The sequence below is a fragment of the Lutra lutra genome, chromosome X (genome assembly GCF_902655055.1).
Source record: "Lutra lutra chromosome X, mLutLut1.2, whole genome shotgun sequence".
NCBI classification, from domain to species: Eukaryota; Metazoa; Chordata; class Mammalia; order Carnivora; family Mustelidae; genus Lutra; species Lutra lutra.
The window spans coordinates 3,128,818-3,155,720 of NC_062296.1; the positions used below are offsets into that span (position 1 = coordinate 3,128,818).

A 26,903-nucleotide genomic window follows, 5' to 3' on the forward strand; every position below is an offset into this window, starting at 1 on the left:
TAGTCAATTTACATTCAGAATAATTATTTTTTATTATTTTTTTTATTTTTTTTTAAAGATTTTATTTATTTATTAGACAGAGAGATCACAAGCAGGCAGAGAGGCAGGCAGAGAGAGAGGAGGAAGCAGGCTCCCCACTGAGCAGAGAGCCCGATGCGGGGCTCGATCCCAGGACTCTGAGATCATGACCTGAGCCGAAGGCAGCGGCCTAACCCACTGAGCCACCCAGGCGCCCCTAGAATAATTATTTTTTAAAAGATTTATTTATTTATTTATTTGAGAGAGAAAGAGAGAATGAAAGAGAGCATGAGAAGGGGAGGTCAGAGGGAGAACCAGACTCCCTGCAGAGCAGGGAGTCCAATGGGGGACTCGATCCTGGGACTCCAGGATCATGACCTGAGTCAAAGGCAATTGCCCAACAAACTGAGCCACTCCAGGTGCCCCATAATTATTTTTTACTCTCACTCATAACACAATCAGAAATAAAATATTTTTGTATAAAAAAAGAATAATTGTTGAAAGATATGAAGTTAGTGCCATTGTAGTACATGTAAGATCACTGTTTCTGTAGATTGTCTCTGTTCCTTTCTGGTCTTTGTCATGTTTGGACTCTCTCTTTGTGGATAGGATATTATTTCTTATAGGGCTGGTTTAGTGTTCACTAATTCCTTTAGTCTTTGTTTGTCCTGGAAACTCTTTATGTCTTCTTATATTCTAAATGCCACCTTTGCTGGATACAGTACTTTTTGCTGCATATTTTTCCCATTTAGCACATCAAATATATCATGCCAATCCTTTCTGGCCTGCCAGGTCACCTGGACAGGTCTGCTATCCACTTTATGTGTCTACCCTTGTAGGCTAAGGACCTCTTGTCCTAAACTACTTCCAGGATTTTCTCTTTTTCTTTAAAATTTGGAAGTTTCATATTTCATATTTTTATTGATTTTGAGGGGGATTCTTTGTGACTCCTGGACTTGAATGTCTGTTACCTCCCCCAATTAGGGAAGTTCTCAGCTATAATTTATTCAAATAAAACTTTTGTCCTTCTCTTCTGCTCTTCATCTTCTGGGACCCTTATTATCTGGATATTATTTCACTTTATGGAATTGCTGAGTTCTCGAGGTCTACCTTCATGATCCAGGTGTTGTCTTTCTTCTTTGCAGCTTCATTGTCCATCATTTTGTCTTTTATATTAACAATGCTCTCTTCTACCTCATTTATCCTTGCTGTTAAAGACTTAATTTATGACCGTATCTCAGTAACAGCACTTTTAATTTTGACCCCATTAGATTTTAGTTCTTTTATTTCTATATTTCTATAATAAGGGATTTTCTAGTGTCTCCTATGCTTTTTCCAAGTGCAACTACTATCTTTATAATCATTATTTTAAATTCTAGTCCAGACATATTACTTATATCCTTTTTGATGAAATCCCAGGCAGAATTACCTCCTGTTTTTTTGTTTTTGTTTTTGAGGGGATGAATTTCTTTGTCTAGTCATTGTATTCAGAAGAGAAAGGAGGGTAGAAAAAAAGAAACCAGCAAAAACTATAACAACAACAATAAAACCTTTAGGAAGTGTTTCTGGTATATGCTGTGTACACTCTGCTGTTGTGTTTTGCCTGCTCTTTCCCACTCGTCCTTCCTCTACAGAGTTCCTACTTGCTTATAGTGGAGAGTGTTTGGACCTTTACGTAGCTGTGCTCTGATTTGTCAAGATAAGTCTCTTGGGGCACCTGGGTCACTCAGTGGGTAAAGCTTCTGCCTTCGGCTTGGGTCATGATCTTGGGGTCCTGGGATCGAGTCCCATGTTGGACTCTCTGCTCAGTGGGGAGCCTGCTTCCCCTCTCTCTCTGCCTGCCTCTCTGCCTACTTGTGATCTCTGTCTGTCAAATATAGAAATAAAATCTTAAAAAAAAAGATAAGTCTCACATGTGCCACCTCTCTTCCTCCAACTGTGTAGATTGTTTCCTTAGTCCTCAGCTCATCTTCCTCATTGTTTAAAATAGTTAAATGTTGGTCTAGTTGTATTTGAAGGACAAGGCAATTTCATGGTCCCCCTACTACTCTGCCAGCTTAACTTGGCCACTCTGCTTGCTTTTCTATGTATCTCACCACATCAGGACTACTTTCCATGCCCCTACTTGATCCAGACCCACATTCTCCATCCTCTTGAGCATTCCAACAGTCAGAAAGAGGGTCTGACTACTCCCTCTTCATGAAGTCTAGATGTCTTTGGGTACAAAAATTGCCTCGTCAAAATTCTAGGGTATAGAGACTATAGAAAATATTCATAGATGGGGAGAATGGAGGCATAGAGAGATGAAACAAATTACCCAAGATACGAAGCAAGTAAGTGGCAGAGTCCAGGACTTTTAATTTCTAGTGTAGCTATTTGAGGCTAGAATACTTTTGCTAACAATGATAAAATTATTATTATTATAATGTTACTTAAAATATGTTTATAATTATACCACTATAATTAATTATCTAATTATGACACTCTTCTCGTTAATAGCAAAAATAAAAGAAATGTTAATTATAGAAGCTACTATTTCTTGAGTGTTTACTTTCTGCCATATATAGGTGCTATGGGCTTTATAAACATCATCTCATTGGATCCCCCAACAAATTTCTGAGTCTGGTATAATCACACATTTTACACATAATAAAACAGGCTTAGTGGGGGTAAATCTCCTTGTCCTAGGTATATTTCTAGTAAGTGTAATTGCCAGAATTTCAGTCTATTTTCAATCTAATTGCAAAGCTTATATTGTTAACCACAACACTATAGCTCATATGTATATCTAAAATACAGAGTAGAAAAAATAGTTTTAATAGAATTTAAAAGTGAATAAATGGAAGTCTTAAATTTAGGTTAATAACATCACCAATAAAAAGAAACAGTTGATCTAAAAGCAAGCTCTGGTTTGACAAAAATCCACAAGAAACAGATATTGAAATAGCTTTGGTTGTCCACAAAGCTCAATAGGACCTGGACTGTGATATGGTTAAAGTACCATTTCCTACAATGGTTTGTTGCAGTATTAGGAGAATATTGTCTACAGTAAGAGAAGTGAAAACCCTGAGTCTCTGGCTCAGGTTCTGGGCTGTTCAGAAGAGAACTATCAGAATGGGGAAGGAGGAGAATCAAGAGAAGGAAGTGGCCATGTCCATTCTGGAGATTAACAGACTCATGAGGAGTCATCCCCACCTCCTCCAACTCTCTAAAGGCCTGTCCTGGAAAGGAGGGAGCAGGCTTCTCTTTCCTGTGTTTCAGAGATAGAACTCTGAGATCAGTTAGTAGGCTGGGAGTTAGAGGAAGGCAGGTTGCAGCTCAGAAAGTAAGATTTTTATAATTAAAAATTGTTCTTACAATGAAGTAGATTACCTATTCTTTAATGGAAATATTTAAGTAGAGGCTAGATGAGAATTTTCATTTTTTAAGGAATTTGTTTATTTGACAGAGAGAGACAGTGAGAAAGGGAACACAAGCAGGGCAAGTAGGAGAGGGAGAAACAGGCTTCCCACTGAGCAGGAAGCCCAATGCAGGGCTCAATCTCAGGACCCTGGGATCATGACCTGAGCCAAAGGCAGATGTTTAATGACTGAGACACCCAGGCACCACTAGAGAAGAACTTTTAGAAGTGCTTTACTGGAGATTCTTATTCCTGAGATAACTGGGATGGGTTAATTACTAGGTAGAACCATCCCATGTTGACATTCTCTGTTTACTTTAAAGGGACCATTTTGAGTGGGGTATAACTTCCTCATAAATCAAAGTTGCTGATCTCATCATATATGTTCTAAATGTCTTCTAGTGGCAACTTGTTCTCATCTTCTCTCTCCCCAGGTGTCACCACTGTTCTCACCATGACCACTTTGAGTATCAGTGCCAGAAACTCCTTACCTAAAGTGGCATACGCGACGGCCATGGATTGGTTCATAGCCGTCTGTTATGCCTTTGTATTTTCTGCGCTGATTGAATTTGCCACTGTTAACTACTTCACCAAGCGGAGTTGGGCTTGGGAAGGCAAGAAGGTGCCAGAGGCCCTGGAGATGAAGGTGAGCTACAGCAAGGGTGGGGGCTGGGAAGCACTCCCTGAGAGAACTGTATTGGAACCAGGAGTGGGCAGCCTGCAGCCTGTGGGAACTGGCCAAGGCTGTGTGCTATTCACTGGGGTCATCAATCCAATTCTCAACTGGAGTGCTTCTTGGCAATGTGGAGTGTTTGCTGGGGGCAAAAGAAAGAGGATTTGTATCATGTATGGTTGATGTCTTGTGATGAGGGACCGACCCTAAGTATGATACTGCTAGAATCATAGAGAATACATTGTACTTACAAAGCCATCCAGAAAAGTGCAGTCTCTAGGGCCAATTCTGCCCTTCACTTTTCAGTATATTCCCACTGCATTCAAACTAAAGTGATCATTATTCCTTCTGGGCCTCTGCTTAACTTTTTATGCTCTACCTAAACTATTCTTTTTTTTTTCCTGCCTTGTGAAGATCTACTCATTCTTTTTTTTTCCCAGCTTATTCTTCAAAACACAGATTAAATGATATTTTCTCCATAGAACCTTTCCAAGAATCATCTGGATAGTTTTAGCTTTTCCTGTGGTAGGAGAAGTGTGCTCCTATTATTATAATCTTGTATTTGTATTAGAGTTGTTTATCTGCCTCCTCGTTAGACTGAACATTTTGAGGGCAGGGTCTTGTCTACATCATCTTCCTAACTAGCCAGTATTCTTGCACAGCACCTGATTCATAGTAAAAGCTGAATAAATGTTAGTTGGATTGGTTGAGAGATGGGAAGGAGGAAAAAAAAAACAATAACCAACTAGAGATGGTAGGAATAAAACATAAATACTGTGAAATCAAGATTATTGTCCTTGGCTGCTTTAAAAGAGTTCAGATCTCTAGATCTAGATGAAGACTATCCAAAGATGCTAAAAAGAACTGGCAGATGTGGTCCCAGAACCATTCCAGTACTATGAAGAATCATGGAGAAGAGAAAAGATAATGAAGATTTTCAAACTGGAGGAAAAGATATATTTCATAGAATACAGACTGGTGAGTTGGCAAAATTTTAGACTAGATTTTCACTACTTAGATAGAATTTATTAAGTCCTTGGTATAAATTATGAAGAAATAAACATATTTCTACTAGTTATATCTATCATAGGAAATTTGGGGTTGATTTTATTATTATACTTAGCATAATTGTTACCTTTGTATCCTTAAAATATATTAATCCATCTAATACTTGATTTGTCATCTATGAACAAGGTCTATTGACCCCTCACACATTACAAAACAGGGAAATTAGTATACTTACCTTACCTCTCACCTTCTCTGTCCTTGTAATTTCCTAACTTTTGTTTATTATGCTATTTCTGCATTGTCAAACCATTATTGTGTTGTCAAGTCTTACAGCATTTACATGTTTTTATGGAGCCAGCCATAATACCTATAGTCAATTATGTGTATTTCTACATTTAAATGGATAAAAGGACTATTTTGAAAAGATGGCCCATTTTTCCTTTCATTGGTTAGTTACCTCAAGGCTATCATCTAGAATATTTTTTAAGGCTCATGGGAACAATATTTCCTATGATATTGCATGTATAGAATCATCTGTCAATTGTTTATACTTGAATTGTAGTTGTGCTGTTGTATAATTCATGGGTCCTATTCTCTCTCTGATGTCCATATAGACATTCATTGCTATATTCACGTCTATCACTGTTGCTATGAAGAATTTTTTTTTTTTTTTGCTATGAGGAATTTTTTTAAAAGATTCTCTTTATTTATTTGAGAGAGAGAGAGCATGGGGTAGGGGCAGGGGGAGAGGGAGAAGCAAGCTCCCCACTGAACACAGAGCCTGATGCATGGTTCAGTACCCAAACCCTGAGATTATGACCAGAGCCGAAGCCAGATTCTTAACCAACTGAGCCACCCAGGAGCCCCTGTTATGAAGAAATTTAAAACCAGCCTGAAAGTCTCTTACACAATGGAGGACTTGATTTTATGGCCTAGAAGCCCATACAAATGTATCTTTTATTTATAAATTCTAGTTTCTTTTCAAGGATATATCTTGATCTATCTGTATGAATTTTTTCTAGGACACCATGCAGGGTTTTTTTCCCAAGTATTTATTTAAATTCCAGTTAGTTAACTATAGTGTAATATTAGTTTTGGGTGTACAATTTAGGGATTTATCACTTAATCACTTACATACAACACCCAGTGTTCATCACAAGTACCCTTCTTAATGACTATCACCCATCTAACCCACACCTCACCCACCTCCCCTCCAGTAACCATCAGTCTGTTCTCTATAGCTGAGTATCTGTTTTATGGTTTGCCTCTCTTCCCCACCTTGTGTTCATTTGTTTTGTTTCTTACATTCCACATATGAGTTAAATCATGGTATTTGCCTTTCTCTGACTATTTCACGTAGCATACTACACTCCAGCTCCAACCACATCATTGTAAATGTCAAGATTTTGTTCTTTTTATGGCTCAGTAATATTTCATTATATATCACTTCTATTTTTAAACACTTTTAAATTCAATTATTTAACATTTAGTGTATCATTAGTTTCTAATATAGAGTTCAGTTATTCATCTGTTCATATAATACTCAGTTCTCATTATATCACATGCCCTCCTTAATGCCCATCACCCAGTTACCCCATACCCCTCCCCTCCTGCAACCATCAGTTTATTTACTTAGTTCAGAGTCTCTTATGGTTTGTCTCCCTCTCTGATTTCACCTCATTTTATTTTTCCCTCCCTTCCCCCATGATCCTCTGGTTAGTTTCTTAAATTCTGCACAAGGGAAATGATATGATAATTGTCTTCCTCTATTGACTTATTTTGCTTAGCATAATATTCTCTAGCTACATCCAACATCATTGCAAATGTCAAGATTTTGTTATTTTATTATGGCTCAGAGATATTCCATTGTGTATATATACCACAACTTCTTTATCCATTCATAAGTTGGTGGACATTTGGGCTTTTTACATAATTTGGCTATTGTGGACATTGCTGCTGTAAACATTGGGGGTGCATGTATCCCTTACAATCAGTATTTTTGTGTCCTTTGCATAAATACCTAGTAGTGCAGTTGCTGGATCATAAGGTAGTTCTATTTTTAACTTTCTGAAGTACCTCCATGCTGTTTTCCACAATGGATGCACCAGTTTGTATTCCCATGAATAGTGTGAGAGGGTTCCCCTTTCTCCATTCTCCCCAACATCTGTTTCCTGCTTTATTAATTTTAGCTATTCTGACAGGTGTGAGGTGGTATCTCATTGTGGTTTTGATTGTATTTCCCAGATAATGAGTGATGATGAACATCTTTTCATGTGTCTGTTAGCCATCTGGATGTCTTCTTTGGAAAAGTGTCTATTCATGTCTTCTGCCCACTTCTTAACTGGATTATTTGTTTTTGTATTGGGTTTGATAACTTCTTTATAGATTTTGGATACTAGCCCATTATCAGATATGTCATTTGCAAATATCTTTTCCCATTCTGTAGGCTGCCTTTTAGTTGTGTAGTTTCCTTTGCTATACAGAAGCTATTTATTTTGCTGAAGTCCCAATAATTCATTTTTGCTTTTGTTTCCTTTGCCTCAGGAGAAATATTTAGTAAGAAGTTACTATGGCATAGATCAAAAAGGTTGCTTCCTATGTTCTCTAGCAGTTTGATGATTTCCTGTCTCACATTTAGGTCTTTCATCCATTTTGAATTTATTTTTGTGTACAGTGTAAGAAAGTGATCCAGTTTCATTCCTTTGCATGTTGTTGTCCAACTTTCCTAAAACCATTTGTTGAAAAGATTATCTTTTTTTCCATTGGATATTCTTTCCTGCCTTGTCAAAGATGAACTGACCATATAATTGTGGGTTCATTTCTGTTCCACTGAACTATGTTTCTTTCTTTCTTTTTCTTTTCTCTTTCTTTCTTTCTTTCTTTCTCTCTCTCTCTTTCTTTCTTTCTTTCTTTTTTTCTTTGCCAGTACCATACTGTCTTAATCACCAAGGCTTTGTAATATAACTTGAAATCTGGAATTGTGATGCCTCTAGATTTGCTTTTATTTTTCAAGATTGCTTTGGGTATTCAGGGTCTTTTGTGGTTCCATACAAAATTTAGGATGGTTTGTTCTAGCGCTATGAAAAATACTGTTTGTATTTTCATAGGGATGTCATGAAATGTGTAGATGGCTTTGGATGGTATACAACTTTTAACAATTCTGTTCTTCCAATCCATAAATATGTAATATTTTTCCATTTCTTTGTGTCATCTTCAATTTTTTTCATCATCATTTTATAGTTCTCAGAGTACAGATATTTTAGCTCTTCAATTAGGTTTATTCCTATATATAGTATATATATATAGTATACAGTATATATATATAGTATATAGTATATATAGTATAGTATGGTTTTGGGTACGATTGTAAATGGGATTGATTCCTTGATTTCTCTTTCTGCTGCTTCACTATTGGTGTATAGAAGTACAACAGATTTTATATATTGATTTTATATCCTATATCTTTACTGAATTCTTTTATCATCTCTAGTGATATTTTTGGTGGAGTCTTTGGGTTTTTGTTTTTTTGTCTTTTTGTTGTCTAAATGCTGAGGCTAGGACTTCCAGTACTATGTTAAATAACAGTGGCAAGAATGGACATCCCTGTCTTGCTCCTGACGTAGAGGAAAAACTCAGTTTTTCCCCATTGAGGATGATATTTGTTGTGGACTTTTCATATGTGGCCTTTATTAATGTTGAGGTATGTTCCCTCTATCTCCACTTTGTTCAGGGATTTTATCATGAATTGATGTTGTAATTTGTCAGATACTTTTTTGGCGTCTATTGAAAGGAATACATGGTTCTTATCCTTTCTTTTATTAATGTGTTGTATCACATTTGATTGGTTTACAAATATTAAACCATCCTATAGCACAAGAATAAATCCCACTTGATTGTGGTGAATGATACTTTTAATATACTATCGGATTTGATTTGCTAGTAATTTTTTGAGAATTTTTGCATTCCTGTTCATCTGGAATATTGACCTATAGTTCTCTTTTTTAATGGAGGCTTTGTCTGGTTTTGGAATCGGGGTAATATTGGCTTCATAGAATGAATTTGGAAAATTTCCTCCCATTTCTACTTTTTTTTAAGAATAGTTTGAGAAGAAGCCTATAGATTCACAATAGTCTTTGTTTTAGGAAAGCTCTAAGAAAGCTTTCCTAAAATTTATCTGTGTTCTGTTCTCTTCCTAAAAGCACAGAACTATATATATATATATATATATATATATATATAATCATAGAGCTTTCTTTGTCTTCCATATCTATTGTTTTTCTCAAATAATTTTTAACTGTTATTTTCAGTTTCACTTTGCTCATTTTTCTCAAGCCTGTCTTCTCTGTCTCTGACCATTTTTACCAGTGCCTATTCACCTTCATTTTTGTGATAGTATTATTTTTCCTTATATTAATATTATAATCCTTGTTGACATATTTTTATGTGTTTTATGTTTGCTTTTTCATGTTGTTCCACAATTCTTTATTGGTAATATCCCCCCTTTTTGCAACATATTTTGCATTAGTACCTTTTTTTTTTTTTTGGTTTTCAATTATTACATGAAGTTGCATTAGGGGAATTCTTTACTAGCCCTGCAATGTGTGACAGTATCATTTTGGGGAGGGACTGAGAGAATGAGTAGGACAGTACTGAGTAGTTGAGACTAATTAATTTGAGCATCATCTGTTATCTATAAAATTCTTAGGAGTACTCCTCCTTGTAGTTTTGATTCTGCTTCTACCTATCAAGAAGTTTTCTTTGCTCATGGGAAAGTCTTCTATGTATGGTGCAGAGGTGTCAGTGTGTGTTTGTATGTGTATGCATGTGTGTAGTATTATATCATTTAATTATTCTAGTCTCCACCTCCTCTGCCACTATATGGTGGTCAAACAATGTTTCAGGTTGTTCTCACTACCAGTATGAAGACTGATTTTGTTTCAAAATGGGGGTCATTTGTTTCCTCACTCAGGTTATGCCACGTATCCTTTAAGACTCTGTTCCTAAAATTCTATTCTGGTCTGAATTCCAGAGTAAGAGACATCCTCAGTGTCTTCTATACTCTGATCCAATTTTTTTTCTGCCTTTGGAAGTCCTTACTTTTTGGGATCGGTGTTAAAAATGCTTTCACATTTCATCAAAACTGGAGTTTGATTTTTCTCCCATTTTCCTTATTCTTATAGTTTTTACTTTATTCCAGAGAGGAAAAGGAAGAAAATATATCCTTACTCCGACATATTAAAATGAAAGTTTCCTAGAATATGTTATTAAACAGATGTTTTATGGGCAATTAACACTATTCATTGATATCTAGCATAAATCCACTAAGAAGAAATTATGCCAAACTAGCCTTAAAAAATTGCATTAAAAGTTTACTAGACTGGTAGACCAGGGAATATCATAGACTTTGTCAAGACATCTAACTACTTTTATTTTTTATTATTTTATTATTTTGTTTATTCTTCATGAAGAAGAATTTGAAAAGAAGTTGAAAAAAATAGTCCAGTTGGGCTGATGTCACTGGTTGGCTGATTAAAGTCAAATAGAATTGATTGATGAATCAATGTCAACCTGAATAGATGTCCCTGTGAATAGTCCATAGGGGTTCATCTTTGATCCTTTCCTCTTACATGTTGTCATCAATAATTCAAATTTGTAACTTGACATTAATGAATGTTGGTTGGAGAAGATTATCTTCTGAATTATGAATCAAAAAGAATTTCTAAAGTTTGAGAGAACAGGCTGAAAACAAGAGATTAACATTAGCTGAATCAAACAAATTCTTATACATAGATACAAAAAAAACATTAATTCTTGATAGTGAAACAATAATTTCCCATTATAAATAGGACACTGAGATATAGAGAAAAAACAAATTTAATATAAGCCTTGCATCTGGTGTAACTTTCAAAAAGCCAAATTAATTTGAGTCTGAGTTAAGAATTACCTAGAACAAGTGAGATAATAAGCCCTTTTTATTCTATACTGGTTTAGCCATGTTTAAAGCATACTATTCCAGTTTGGTTACTATAATGGAGAAGGGGCACATATCTGAAGGGAATGATCTATCTAATTTCAGATATCTGAAAGGCTGTTATGTATGTCTTTTGAAAACTGTAGTAGACTTTTTTTTATGGCTAGGAAGAGGTACAGGAATGGTTTGAAGGCAGAGAGAGAACTAGAATAGATTAATATGAGACTTCGGATGTCAAAAATGATGACCATTTCTCCAATTCCAGGGAATGCTGAAAATAAAAAAAAAAGACAAAAAGAATCATTTAAACTCTTCTTCAAAAATGGTGATACCAGTCTTTTTCTTTAGTCCATCTCCATTGTCAATACATTTAAATTATCTAAAAGAATACAATTTTGAGATTTGGAAAAAGAAAACAAAAGCTACAGAACACAGAACAATGGATCTTTAATGTGAGGGTGCTCTACTTTTTCTATACTTTTACAATGTGAAGGAACTAACACTGAGAACTGCTGACCCACATAAAAAAATGAAGCTTTGAAAATAAGAAATATTCGTATCTAATTTATCTATAGCAAATTAATCTATACCAATTAAATTGCTATCTAATTGATAACTAAACTCAGTTTGGTTTTTTCCTACTTTAGAGAAACATTAAACCTTATTTGATTTATAAAGCTAGAATAGACTTAAAACTAGTATAAGTGATTTAAAAATTTATTTCTGAGTTGTATTGTGATTAGAGATGAGATAAAATGTTAGAGGAGAGATTATAAATGAAAGGAAAAGAAGGAATAGATGGGAAAAAACACCCTCCCTTACAAATGAAGACAAATGACTACCTTATAATTGCATTCTGAAAAATAGATGAACTGTGGTCTTCTGAGGATCAACTACATGTGTTTATCACTGCTTCCTCTGACGATCCCACTAAAATGAGAGTAAAGAAATAAAATAGGTATAAATAAGCACCAGGAAAACTGGAGAAGGGATTTCAGTCAAACGAGAGATTTTAGTACATTTTTTTTAGAAGAATGAATGTAGAAAGAGAATAAAAACTAATCTATTAAGCTAGAGTAAGATAGAACCCTAAAGAAACTCAGGGTTGGAGGTGCTTGGTATAGCAGAGAATAAAGCAGCTAGGGATATTGGTTAAAATCTGTGTACAGAGTAGTCAAGATCTCAGTGCCCAACACGTAAAATGTCTGCAGCCAAATGTATACTTTCCAGAAGAATGGCAGAAGTTTCTAAAGAAGCTGAATGTCTCGAGAATAAAGACCATTACATATGTACATTTTGAAGTACCCCATAAAAAATTTCCTGCTTCCAATTGATCTTAAGTGTTCAGCCAGTCAACAAGCTCAGCTCAGATTCTTTAAGCATACATACATCTTTTATGTTGTCAAATAATTTTGGCATATCAAGGAGTATCAAAGTGAAGTTTGCAATGTAAAAGAGAAAAAGCAAAGATTTTTTGTAAAAACTCATCATGGAAGAAACAGGGATAATTTAGGGAATTAAAGAAAATTCTATCTTTTATATTTGTAAATAGATCCATAAAACAATAAGATACTAATATAAAAGGAAGTCAGATTGCCTTTGGACAATAGAAGACCCTTTTACATTCTATTGTATCTCATCAAAATGGCTCAACAAAACAGCCAGAGAAGTAGTCTCAGAGTACCTTAAATTCAAAAGTTAATATCTAAAATAAAATAACAAAGACTATTAAAATAAAGAGATAGGCATTTGCTACAAAATCAGGCACATAAAAACCAAACAAAAATTAAAAAGTGCCACTATTAATATCAGTTAAAATGTAACTTACAAACATAAGCCTTAAATTGGTCAGATCCACTATAGCATGATGAAATATACAATGCACAAAGAAGCTACAATTAGGCCACTTTATATACCAAGCAATAAAGCTGGGAAACACAAGGTCTAAACTCTCAGAAATTCAAGATCTCAATAAAATCAAAACAATAGTACATATTTTAATAATCTTTTGCAGATTTTGACAAATCATGTTGCTGAAAATATATATGGTTTGGGAGAATTTTGAATAAATTTACTTAAATAAACATAAAAAACTAAAGGAAATCAGAGAATAAGGAAGAGCTCTTGAAATTAAAAAGAAATGGCAAAATAAAAAAAAATTAATAGAGAGATGGGAAAATAAACTGAGGAAAATTTCCCAAAAGTAGAGCAAAATGAAAAAACAAAACAAAACAAAACTGAGAGTATAAAAGAAAAGGTAAGAGACTTAGGGATGAATCCAGGAAATAAGCCAACACAGAAGCTTCAGAGTGAGTGAACAGAGAAAAAGGAATGAAGGAAATTAACTAGGAACTAATACAAGACATTTTTATAAACAGAAATACACAAGCCTCCAGCTTGAAAGTGACTTCATAGGCCCACATAAAGCCACATCATCATGAAATTTCAGAAAAGCAGAGATGAAATGATAGTCTAAAAAGATTCTTGAAATAAGTGTGTGGGTTTTTCTTTTGGTTTTTTGTTTGTTTGTTTTGCAAAAGAATGGTTACAGAATGTCATCAGACTCAAGTATACTGGATGATGGAAAACAGCAGAGTAGTAAATCTCATAAATTTGAGGGCCAAATGCTTTTCAACCTAGAATCCTGTGCCTAGCTAAAGTATCAATTAAATAAAGAGGTACAGGAGCCATTTTCAGACCTCTAGGATCTCAGAAATTTCCCATGCACTCCACCTTAGGAAAATACTGGAAGATATGTTCTATTAAAACAAAAGAATAGAATATAAAAGACAAGAATGTTGGATCCAGAAAAGAAAGTACCAACAGGGGAAATAAGTGAACATAAGTCCTAAAATGAAAGCTATGCAGCAAATAAACTTGGAGAGGAACTAGTCTAGACTGGGGCAGGAGGCTAGATGCATTTATGTAGTCATTTATAATGATGATTATTGATTAAACTAAAAACATTGTTATAATTATATTGGAGGATGGAGGAAAGGTTGCATTAATGAGGCAAATCATTATCAAAGAGATTGGTTATGTGTGAAACTAATAGCAGTATAAGCATATTATTTAGAAATTTAGTAATATCACCTAGGAGAATTAAAAATAATTAAGACTTGCTAGACAAGATGAGTACATTGAGGTAAAGGTTTTCTGGTTTTCAGTATAAGACTTTAAGTTCTTTTTTTAAAGATTTTATTTATTTATTTGACAGAGATCACAAGTAGGCAGAGAGGCAGGCAGAGAGAGGGGGAAGCAGGCTTCCCACTGAGCAGAGAGCCCGATGCAGGACTCGATCCCAAGACCCTGAGATCATGACCTAAGCAGAAGGCAGAGGCTTAACCCACTGAATCACCCAGGCACCCCTTTAAGTTCTTTTTTCTTTTTTTAACTGTATGTTACTTTGATTAAACTTTTGAAAATTAAAAACAAAAGAAAATAAAATGAAGAAATAAGCCTCTACATTTAAAAAAAAAGATTATTCTTAGAGCTGTTTTTAGGGGCACCTAGGTGACTCAGTCAGTTAAGCATCCAACTCTTGATTTTGTCTTCAGTCATGATATCAGGGGTCATGAGATTGAGCCCTGCATGGGCTTATGCTGGGCAAGAAGCCTGCTTAATATTCTTTCTCTCCCTCTGACCCTCCCCCTTTAAAAATTTTTTTTAAAAGAATTGCTTTTAAAATAGTCAAATTCTTACCTAAATCTTGTAAATACAGTAATTCTTACCCTCTTTTTCTTATTGTAAGAATATTTGGTGGGTATTAAGGAGGGTACATATTGCATGGAGCACTGAGTGTGGTGCATAAACAATGAATCTTGGGGGGGCGCCTGGGTGGCTCAGTGGGTTAAAGCCTCTGCCTTTGGCTCAGGTCATGATCCCAGGACCCTGGGATCGAGCCCCGCATCGGGGCTCTCTGCTCAGTGGGGAGCCTTCTTTCCCCTCTCTCTCTGCCTTCCTCTCTGCCTACTTGTGATCTCTGTCTCTTAAATAAATAAAATCTTTAAAAAAATGAATCTTGGAACACTGAAAAAATAAAATTAAATTTAAAAAATGTCAAAGAGACAAAAAAAAAAAAAAAAAAGAATATTTGAGGGATGCCAGAGTGGCTCAGTCAATTAAGTCTCTGCCTTTGGCTCAGGTCATGATCCCAGGGTCCTGGTCCTGGGACTGAGTTCCACGTTGGTCTCCTTGTTCAGTGGGTAGCCTGCTTTTCCCTTGGCATGCTATTCCTCCTGTTTGTATTCTCTCTCTCTCTCTCTTTCTTGCAAATAAGTAAAATCTTTTTAAAGAGATTTTCCTTCTTAAAAAATATTTGAATGTTCCAGATAATATTCTTAACTTCCATCCACATCTTGGAAAAATTTAGCTTATTATTATTAGTGGCTTTTAAATCTGTGGGGGCATTCCTGTAAATACAGCCACAAACTGAGTCACCCCTTCGTATTTTTTCTGTGGGTTAATAAAATTCACTATGGATTAAGTTGTACTCATAAACTGGTAGTCTTCCCTCCCTGTTCTATGGTAGACATAAATGCCCTGAACAAAAGTTTTCTATCATTGATGAATCAATTGAAACAAAAACAAACAACAATCATTTTTTTTAATATATGCGGGATGCAGAGCTAAACATAGCATGGCCCTAGTATTCAGAAGCTGATGGTCTAAAAAAGAAAGTTACGTGTGCATATATATACAGAGCCCTGATACAGGACCAAGTGCTGACAGTCATAGGAAAGAAAAAAACCAAAATACTCTGTCTCCATTTTTTTTTCTGTTTTCCTTAAATTGGCTATTTCATGAGGAAACTACTTCCTCAGCTAACAGTTCAAGTGGAAGCCACCCTTCCATTCCTTCCCTGCTGCTTCCAGGTCATTACTCACTCCTTTACTTCATGAAAAACTGCTTTGTGCTTTAATGCTCACCTCATGTAGCTATCTCACTCTATTTTTCTTTATCATTTTCCCAATATTATTGTCTCCTGCATGCTCATTTTATATATAGGATTTTATAACTACTAGCTATTATTTGCAACCATTCTAAGCACAGTTATTGTTTTTCACTTGGATGACACATCTGACATCATAAACTAGAATTAAGCCTGTGGTCAGTTCTATCAAATGAGCTCTGCATTATCCCACTTGCCAAGCACTGTTACTGTTTCCAGCACTAGGTGAGGGCTTTGGAAATGAATCAGTCTGAATGCCCGTTTATTTGTTCTAGTTTTTTTTTTTTTTTTCCAGGAAGACTATAAAACTTAAGTCAGCCAATGATATTATTATGTTTGGAATGGCTACCAGATATCAAAGCCTCATGATAAACTTCTGTGTAGACATTTGAGGCCATATGTTCTACAGGGCTTACCTCTGTGTCACCCCTGGTCAGTGGCCTAATTGTAGTTTCTTGTGTTATTATTTATCCTCCCTTCACTTCTTTTTTTTTTAAGATTTATTTATTTGAAAAAAAAAAGATTTATTTATTTGAGAGAGAAAGAGAGCATGCATGGGGGAAGGGACAGAGGGAGAGAATATCCAAGCAGACTCACTGAGTATGGAGCCTGACGCAGGGCTCTACCTCACAAGCCATGAGATCAGGACCCGAGCCAAAACCAGGAGTCAGATGCTTAGCCAGCTGCACCAACCAGGTACCCCTAATTCTCCCCTGACTTTTTATCTTTGTCCCGTACTGTGCTTTTTTCTAGACTTTATCCTCCCATCCTTCGTAAGTTTTCCCTCATTTCTCTCAGGAATTCCTGTTCACGGAAAATAAACCATTTTACGTTACCAACTTTTTAAAAAAGATTTTATTTATTTATTTGACAGACAGATCACAAGTAGGCAGAGAGGCAGGCAGAGAGAGAGGAGGGGAAGCAGGCTCCCTGCCTATCAGAGAGCCCGATGCAGGACTTGATCCCAGGACCCTGAGATCATGACCTGAGCTGAAGGCAGAGGCTTAACCCACTGAGCCTCCCAGGCCCCCCCATTACCAGCTTTTTTACTGAAAATATTTATTTTTTATTCCAATAACTCCTATCTTAACTGACACCCATTTCTCAGTTGATACTTCTCTTCTGCTGCCTTTTGCTTGACAGAAGTTGTTATTCTCACCCCACTTTCTAGAAGTGTATTTCACATCCTCCTAACCACAATATTGCTTTTAGACCATAGATCTTCCACTCTTTTATACTAAAGATGTCTCCTCTGAAGCTCCAGGTATACATTTGGATTCTTATATATCAGGATTTCCTGTTGTTCCCTTTTATCCTTGATATTTTCTTTTACATACAAGTCTCCATATCTATTCCTAGCCTCACTGGATTGGCCTCTTAATTTTATTCCTCCACTAACCATCTGTTGTATACCCAATAGTCAGAATGATCTTTTAAAATTGTAAATTAGAAAAATTTTGCTCAAAATACCTTAATGGCTCCCCAACACACATAGATCAAAATCCATAACCTTTACCATGCCTTTAAAGCTTTATGAGATCTGGTCGCAGATCTATGACGTTACCTTTTACAATTCTTTACCATTCTTCTTCTTCTTCTCCTTCTCCTTCTTCGTTTATTTAAATTCAATTAGCCAAGGTATAGTACATCATTAGTTTTTGACATAATGTTCAATGATTCATTAGTTGAGTATATCACCCAGTGCTCATCATATCACATGCCCTCTTTAATGCTTATCACCCAGTTACCCCATCTCCAATCTTTTTTTTTTAAATTTTTTATCATTCACTCCATTTAGGTCACAGTGGCCTCCTTTATGATCTTCGTACAAGTCACTCACCTTCCAATGGCAAGTGTTTTGTTACTACTATCCTTTCTCTCTGAAAATTTTGTTTTCAGATCTTTTCATGGCTTGCTTCCTCATTTTATTCAAATCTCTGCTTCCCTTCTTAGATTTTCTCCAACAGATGTCATACTTCTTTACCCCTAACCTGCTTTCAAATACTATCTATGTTTTGGTGGGTAGAAAGGTACACAGTGAGTTAAAGTAAATTTCATATAATGGTATTTATATCCTTAATGGAGAAGGTAAAAGGAATTGTCAAGATTTAAAATAAAATACATTTTATAAGAAATAGAAAACAGAATTGATTATGAACACAGAGGAAGATTACAGGCAGATGGAAAAACTAGAAGAATTCAAGAATATAAGCTTATAAATGCCACCAATCCATCAATGGCTATGGAAAATTTTTTTCAGAAACAAGTAGAAGAATTGAATTGGAGTGACTGAGGAAGTTGATGATCTTAACCTGGCACGGTCTGGTTAAGAAAACCAAGAATACAGAATAATGGATTTTGAGAAACTGCAGAGTTATTCATTCATTTGTTAAGTATTTACTGAGTGTCTACTACATGGTAGGTTGTGTGTTAGGTGCTAGGGGTACAGCAGTGAAAAGTAAAACATGGCCCCTTCCCTCAGGAGGTCAAATTGAAACTGTCCATTAAACAATTAATCCCCATTGTCCCCTCTGCCCTACCTCTAGCAACCATTCTACTTTCGGTCTCTATGAATCTGAATACCATAAGTACCTTATTTAGGTGAAATCATATAATAATTGTCATTTGTGACTGGGTTATGTCACTTAGCATAATGACCTCAACATTCATTCATGTCCTAGCATGTGTCAGAATATCCTTCATTTCCAAGGCTGACTAATATTCCATTGTGTGGCTAGAACCCATTTTCCTTATCCATTCTTTTCTCTACAGACACTTCAGTTGCATTTGCCTTTTGGATCTTGGGAATTATGCTATTATGAACATGCGTGTTCAAATCTCTTTAAAACCTTGCCTTCAGTTTTTGGGAATACATACCCAGAAGTAGAATTGCTGGGTCACTCTTTATTTCTATTTTTAATTTTTTGAAGAACTAACATACCATTTTCCATGGTGGCTACACCACTGTACATTCCTAACAGTGCACAAGGACTCCACTTTTTCCACATCATTGTGAAAACTTGTTATTTTCTGATTTATTGTTGTTGATAGTAGACATCCTAATGGCTATGAGGTGGTAGGTATCTCATTGTGGTTTTCTTTTTTTAAAAGAATTTATTTATTTATTTGGGGAGCAAAAAGAGAGAGCACAAGCAGGGGAAATGGCAGGAAGAGAAGGAGAAGCAGACTCCCTGCTGAGTGGGAAGCCTGACACAGGGTTGGATTCCATGACTCTGAGATCATGACCTGAGCTGAAGTCAGATGCCTTGCCAATTGAGCCACTCAGGAGCCCCTCTCATTGTGGTTTTCATATGTATTTCCCTAATGACTAGTGCTGTTATACATCTTTTCAAATGCTTTTTGGTCATTTGTATATCTTTAGAAAAATGTTTATTCAAGTTCTTTGCCAGTTTAAAAATCGGGTCAATTGGGTTTTTTTTTCATTTTGTTTTTGGGATTTTTTTTGCCCTTTTAATTGAAGTATAATTGACAATATCTTCTTAGTTTCAGGTGTATACAATGATTTATTTTATACATTATGAAATGATCCCCATAAGTATAGTTACTGTTACCAAAGTTATTATATTATTGACTGTATTCCTTATGCTGTACATTACATCTCCATGATTAATTTTGTAACTGGAAGTTGGTACCTCTTAATCATTTTCACCTATTTTACCTATTTCCCCAATCCTTCCCCTCTCCAGTAACCAAGTTACCTCTATATAGAGCCTATTTCTGTTTTGTTTTCTTAGATATTACATATAAGTGAAATCATATGGTATTTGTGTATAAGTGAAATCTCTGAGTTATTTTATTCAGCATAATACCCTCTAGGTCCATCCATGTTGTGGCAATTGACAAAATTTAATTATTATGGGTGAGTAATATTCCATTGTATACATATATGCCATATCTCCTTTATCCATTCATCTATTGATGGACACTGAGGTTGCTTCCATATCTTAACCATTACAAATAATGCTGCAATAACCAGAGGGTCTATGTATCCCTTCAAGTTAGTGTTTTCATTTTCTTTGGGTAAATACCCAGTAGTGGAATTAATGAATCATATGGTATTTCTAATTTTTTGAGGAACCTCCATATTGTTTTCCATAGTACCTGAATCTGTTTACATTCCTACCAACAGCCTATGCAGTTTCTCTTTTCTCCACATCCTCGCCAAATTTTTTTTTATTTTTTATAAACATATAATATATTTTTATCCCCAGGGGTACAGGTCTGTGAATTGCCAGGTTTACACACTTCACAGCACTCACCATAGCACATACCCTCCCCAATGTCCATAATCCCACCCCCGCTCCCAACCCCCCTCCCCCCATCAACCCTCAGTTTGTTTTGTGAGATTAAGAGTCACTTATGGTTTGTCTCCCTCCCAATCCCATCTTGTTTCATTTACTCTTCTCCTACCCCCTTAACCCCCCATGTTGCATCGCCAATACTTTTTTTTTGTCTTTTTGATAATAGCCACTCTGACCAATGTGAGGACATCTCTCATTATAGTTTGGATTTGCATTTTCCTGATGATTAGTGATGCTGAGCATCTTTTCATATGTCTATTGACCATCTGTATGTATGACTTGAAGTCCTCTGCCAATTTTTTTTGAAGATTTTATTTATTTATTGACAGAGAGATATGGCAAGAGAGGGAACACAAGCAGGGGGAGCGTGAGATGGAGAGGCAGACTCCCCCCTGAGCAGGGAGCCTGATGTGGGACTCGATCCCAGGACCTCATGATCATGACCTGAGCTGAAGGCAGATGCTTAATAACTGATCCACCCAGGCACCCTCTCTGCCAATTTTTTAATCAAGTTTTTTTTATATTAAGTTGTGTGACTTCCTTATATATGTTGGATGTTAACCCCTTAGTGGATGTATGACTTGCAAATATCTACTCCCATTTAGTATGTAGTCTTTTCATTTTGTTGATTGTCTCCTTTCCTGTGCAGAAGCTTTTTAGTTTGATATAATCCCATTTGTTTATTTTAGCTTTTATTGCTCTTTTCTAAGGAGATTTGTCTTAAAAAATATTGCTAAGACTGGTGACAAATAGATTGCTGCCTATGTTTTCTTCTAAAAGTTTTATGTTTTCAGGTCTTCCACTCAGGCTTTTAATGCATTTTGAGTTTATTTTTGTATATGGTATAAGAGAGTAGTACAGTTTTGTTTTTCTGCATGTAACTGTTCAGTTTTCCTAGCACCATTTATTGAAGAGACTGCCTTTCCCCCATTTGATCTTTTTACATCCTTTGGTCACAGCTTAATTGGCTATCTATTCATAGGTTTATTTCTGGATCCCCTATTCTGTTTATATATGTGTCTATTTTCATGCCAGTACCATACCATTTTGATTATTATAACTTTGTAGTATGGTTTGAAATCAGGAAATATGATACCTCCACCTTTGTTCCACTTTCTCGAGATTGCTTAGCTATTTGGGGTCTTTCAGTGCTTTCATATAAATTTGATAATTTTTTGTTCTAGTTCCATGAAAAAATGACTTTGGTATTTTGACAGAGATTGCATTGAATCCATAGATTGCTTTGGGTAGTATAGATATTTTTAAAATGTTAATTCGCCGAAGCCATGGGACAGTATAATTTTCCACTTGTGTTGTCTTCAGTTTCTTTCAGCAATGTCATAAATCTCCCTTGGTTAAATTTATTCCTGGATATTTTATTTTTTATGTTTGAGGAACCTCAAACTGTAATGAAATTGTAAATGAAGTTGTTTTCTTTTTTTTTTGCATTTTTAAGAATTTTTAATTAATTCAATTTAATCAACGTATACTGTATTAGTTTAAGTGGTACAATTTAGTGATTGCTTGCATACAAAACCTAGTGCTCATTACATCAAGTGCCCATCATCCAATTAATTAACACTTCCCCCTACCTCCTCCCCTCCAGCAACCCTCAGTTTGCTTCCTATAGTTAAGGGTCTCTTATGGTTTGTCTCCCTCTCTGTTTCCATCTTATTTTATTTTTCCTTCCTTTCCCCTATGTTCATCTGTTTTGTTTCTTAAATTCCACATAAGAGTAAAATCAATTTTTTAAAAATTTGTCTTTCTGTTTTAATGCTCATTACTAGTGCATAGAAATGCAAGTGATGGGACACCTTGGTGGCTCAGTCATTTAAGTGTCTGCCCTTGGTTCAGGTCATGATCCCAGGCTCCTGGGATCCAGCCCCACATCAGGCACCCTGCTCAGCATGGAGCCCACTTCTCCCTCTCCCTCTGCCCTGCTTGTGCTCTCTCTCTCTTTCTCTCTCTCTCAAATAAATAAATAAATAAATAAATAAATAAATAAATAAATCTTTTTAAAAATTCAAGTGATTTCTGCCTGTTAATTTTGTATCCTGCAACCTTACTAAATGTATTAGTTCTAATTGTTTTTTAGTGGAGTCTTCAGGGTATTCTATACATGGTATCATGTCACCTGCAAATAATGACAGTTTTACTTTTTTTCTAATTGGGATGACTTTTATTTCTTTTATGTTGAAGCTAAGCCCTATAATAGTATGTTGAATAAAAAATGGTGAGAATGGACATCCTTGTCTTGTTCCTGTTCCTAGAGAAAAGGCTTTCAGCTTTTCACCTTTGGATATGTTAGCTGTGGGTTTGTCATATATGGTTTTTATTATGTTGAGGTCTCACTTTGTTGAGAGTTTTTATCATAAATGAATGTTGGATTTTGTCAAATGCTTTTTTTTGCATCTATTGAGATTATCATGATTTTTATCCTTTTATTGTTATTGTTGTGTATCACATTCATTGACTTGTGGATCTTGAACCGTCTTTCCATCACTGGAACGAATCCCACTTGATCTTGCTATATACTACTTTTAATTAATTTGCTGTTGAATTTGATTAGCTAATATTTTGTTGAGGGTTTTGGCATGTATGTTCATCAAGGATCTTGGGCTGTAATGTGTGTGTGTGTGTGTGTGTGTGTGTGTGTGTGTGTGTGGTGTCTTTGGTTGTGATACCAAGGTAATCCTGGCCTCATAAAATGAGTTTGGAAGTGTTCTCTCTTCCTCAACTTCTAAAAATGCTTTGAGAATGATAGGTCTAACTCTTCTTTAAATGTTTGGTAGCATTTACCCATGAAGCCATTTGGTCCTGGATGTTTTTTGGTCACTTCTTTGATTTGTCTTTGATTTCCTTATAACATATATGCCATTACTTTGCTCCACTTATGAAAACTGGGGTTCAGCAAAGTTGAGTGTCTATTATGGGGTAGATTTAGAGGCTCTAGGCCATATCTGCATATACTCTGATGGCTTGGCTGAGTATCAAGTACGTTCAGGGCTCCAACTTACCCTGTACTTTGCACTTCTAGAACAATAGATATGAATGCCATCTGAGGAAATCCCTTGAGTTGGACATGCATTGGTCCATAAAAGTTTTCATTGCCTCATCCTAAAATCCACATGAGGTGACTTTCTAGAAGGAAAGTTGTTCTGGGAGTCATACTGCTTGGGGAATTTGGAGGAGTCAGTTTTAGTTTGGTGGTGTGGGAATTACTCCCAGCTGAACTATGGAGATTTATTTTCTGTATAGGAGAGGTCAAGACTAAGGAGGAACAAATGAAAAATCACATTGAGAATCCTCAGTGTGGGGAGGTCATCTTTTTATTCACTAAACATCTATCACATGTCCAAGTTAGGCATTTGGCTAGGAAGGAAGGAATAGAATAACAGCTTGGTCAAAACTAAGTCTAGTTTGTATCTATCAAATTCCAGATCATAGGGAAATACTGAAAACTAGGTACAGAAATGGATAAATATTAACTATGAATCTCTGCATCCTGTTTCTGTCTTCTTGACAGTACAGCTTTTGCTTTGACTTCCTTCCTGACGATTTAGGTAAATAATTAGAATGGTTGACTAAAATGTGCCATGTTGGAAAGAGCAAGGGAAATTAAAATGTAATTTTCCTTTATTGCTTTAAAAATCTGAGATTAAATCCACTGCTGCCTCTCCTCACCTATAGAACAAAAAGGGTTTATAAAGCTAAAGAAATTGTTTGATGTTTGGAATGACTGTTTCAGAGACTTGGTCATAACCAGCTTATATGATAACTAAATGGAATAATGTGAAAGTCAAGGTAGTGGGGTTCTTTTCTTTCCTTTCTCCTTTTTCTTTGTCCATCCACCAAAAAAAGATTACTAAGCAAATTAGTAAGTAAGCAGTCAAACAAGTAAAATGCTATTTAATAGCAGAGGCATTTAGCAGCATGCCTCTATTCACACAATGAAGTTGCTAATTATAAATGAGTCCCATGTAGTATTTAAGGCATTTGCAAGGTTCTTAGAAGTCTTAGAGCTCTGTCCCCCCTTCCACTTGTGGCAATCTGGCTGCAGTTCTTAAAGAGAAAAACTGTGTTGCTTTATTAAAGTCCTATTAGTGAGATGGTTTGTGTACTTAAACCAACACTCTCTCATTTATCCCACACTCCCCCTCTGATTGAAAACTCTAAAGTCAGCATGGGCAGGCAGAACAGGAAAGCAGGGCATACAAGGCCTTTGCCATGTACACTGTGACCCAGCTACAGCAGACTTCTTGTCATCCCTTCAAACAAGCAGTGCCCTTAACCTGTGCTATATCTTCATCTTATGAGTTCCTGCTTATCTTCTGTGACCCAGTTCAAAAAATTCATTGCCTTCTCTGAGCTACCTTTTCTACATCTCTTGGTGTTTAGCCCATCATTTTACTGAATTCCCATTATATCTGTCATAATTTCCTCATATCCGTTAGAACTCTGATCATACTATGTAACACTCATGTGTTCCCACAACCCTCTCCACCAGTGGACTGTAAACTCCTGGAAAACAGGGATTGAAATGGATTCCTCTTTTAACCTTCCCACCAATCCCTAAATACCTAGCATAGTTTTGACCCAGTAGATATTCAGTAAATATTTGGCAAAGTTATACTAGGATCAGGAAGGTAAATGGCAGTATGGTCTAAAGGGGGAAAGATAAAAATGGTAGGGACTCTGATGTAAAGAAGAAAAGAAAGAGATTAGGGGAGAAGGGTCAGTAAGAGAAAGGTGGGAGTAGAGAGACCCTGGAAGGAAAGAAGAAGAGGAGGAGTAAAATAAAATACAGATGCTGGGAAGCAAAAATAACACTGACAAAGGGAATAAATGAGGAGTGTGAAATTAGGGCAATGCAAATAGTTTTCACTTTTCATCAAATACTCTTGGGCATTTCTGAAGCTCATCTATACCCAACTTTTCCCTAGAAACAAAAAGGGATGGAAAGAAGAAAAGGCCAGAGTACAGGGGGAGATAGCAAACACTATAAACTATGAGCTCAGTCACTCTATTCTGTTCTAGACCTGAGTTTTGTTTCCTCTTTTCTTCATGGAGGGTCATGGGTACACAAATCATATATGTGAGAACAAATGGGCACATGTGTGCATGTTTGTTTCTCATTGAGTTTTTTTTCTTTTTTTAATTCTGAAAAAAAATTACAAAGGACAGTGTCATAACAAAGGCAGAAACAGCCAGGGGATTGCTGTGTCAGAGGGAAGCATTTCATCGCTCCCTGGGGAAACATTGGCTCCTGCCTGTAACTATGTATGAGTGAAAAACCCTGGTGTGCCCCTTAGCTTGCTGAACACATTTACAGTGCATGAAGGGTGAGATACTGTTGTAATGATGCATGTAAACATGCCATAGTATTTATTGTGTCTTTAAGTTGAAATGACTTTCAGACTCACATAGCTCTCTTCCTCACAGGGGATGTGCCACTTGATGGTTGAAGCCTTTTGGAGTTATTTCTCGGGTAACCAAAAAAGTGTCTCGCACCTATAGAAAGCAACACAGTACAGCCCTGGATAAAAGTCAGGAGCCCAGGTGGCTAGTGTGGGCTCTGCTACTCAGTCTGAGGCTCAATTTTGTCATCTGTCAAATGGAGTAATCTCACCTACCTACTTGATAGGGTTACTGTGAGGATCAAATCACATGAATATATAAAACCCTACATGCAACCAACATTTCACAGTTTTCCAGTGATTCTTACCACCATTCTTTCATCTGATCCTCTCAACAACCCTGCCAAATATTTTGATTTTCATTTTACAGATGAAGAGACTAAAGCACAAAGAGAAGTGACTTGGCCAAAGCCACATAGCTAGTAAACCAGGATGATGCAAGTTTTCTGTTTTCAAGCTCATCTTCAATTATCCTTAGACACAAACCTGTCTACTCAGTGCTATTGGCTTCCTGGCCTCTGTTTCTTAACTTCCCTCATGGCTCCTCCTCCCTACAATCTCTGAAGGTGCTCTGTGTAATGAATTAATTAGCTTCTGTTTTGTCCCCCCTTCTCCCCTACTTTTTCTGGCTCTTAGAAGAAAACACCAGCAGCCCCAACAAAGAAAACCAGCACCACCTTCAACATCGTGGGAACCACCTATCCCATCAATCTGGCCAAGGACACTGAGTTCTCCACCATCTCCAAGGGCGCTGCTCCCAGTGCCTCCTCAACCCCAACAATTATTGCTTCGCCCAAGACCACCTACGTGCAGGACATCCCGACTGAGACCAAGACCTACAACAGTGTCAGCAAGGTTGACAAAATTTCCCGCATCATCTTTCCTGTGCTTTTTGCCATTTTTAATCTGGTCTACTGGGCCACCTATGTCAACCGGGAGTCAGCTATCAAGGGCATGATCCGCAAACACTAGATAGTGGTGATGCAGCAACCAGAGCACTGTATACCCTAGGAAGCATCCAGGCACCTAAACCCCAGGGCTCCCCTTTCTGTGTTTCAGGATTCTTCTTTTTGACTCTCTACCAAGCTGTGACTCTCAATTAATATTTATGAATCTTATTGAAAAAAATAATAACAGAAAAAT

General features: G+C 36.3%; 1 protein-coding gene across 5 annotated transcripts in view; it reads left to right on the forward strand.

Annotated features, from left to right (window-relative positions):
- Positions 1–26,878, forward strand: part of GABRA3 (gamma-aminobutyric acid type A receptor subunit alpha3) — a 465,966-nt gene extending 439,088 nt beyond the window's left edge. For 4 of the 5 annotated variants that reach the window (XM_047715987.1, XM_047715986.1, XM_047715991.1 and 1 more), the window contains 2 exons: positions 3,853–4,064; positions 26,397–26,878. In XM_047715987.1, coding sequence (XP_047571943.1) covers positions 3,853–4,064; positions 26,397–26,732 — 548 coding nt within the window. In that variant the 3' untranslated portion in view covers positions 26,733–26,878. Of the gene's footprint in view, positions 1–3,852; positions 4,065–4,904; positions 5,022–26,396 lie in introns of those variants that run through there. The other variant, XM_047715992.1, reaches the window with a different exon arrangement.
- The last annotated feature ends 25 nt before the right edge of the window (positions 26,879–26,903 follow it).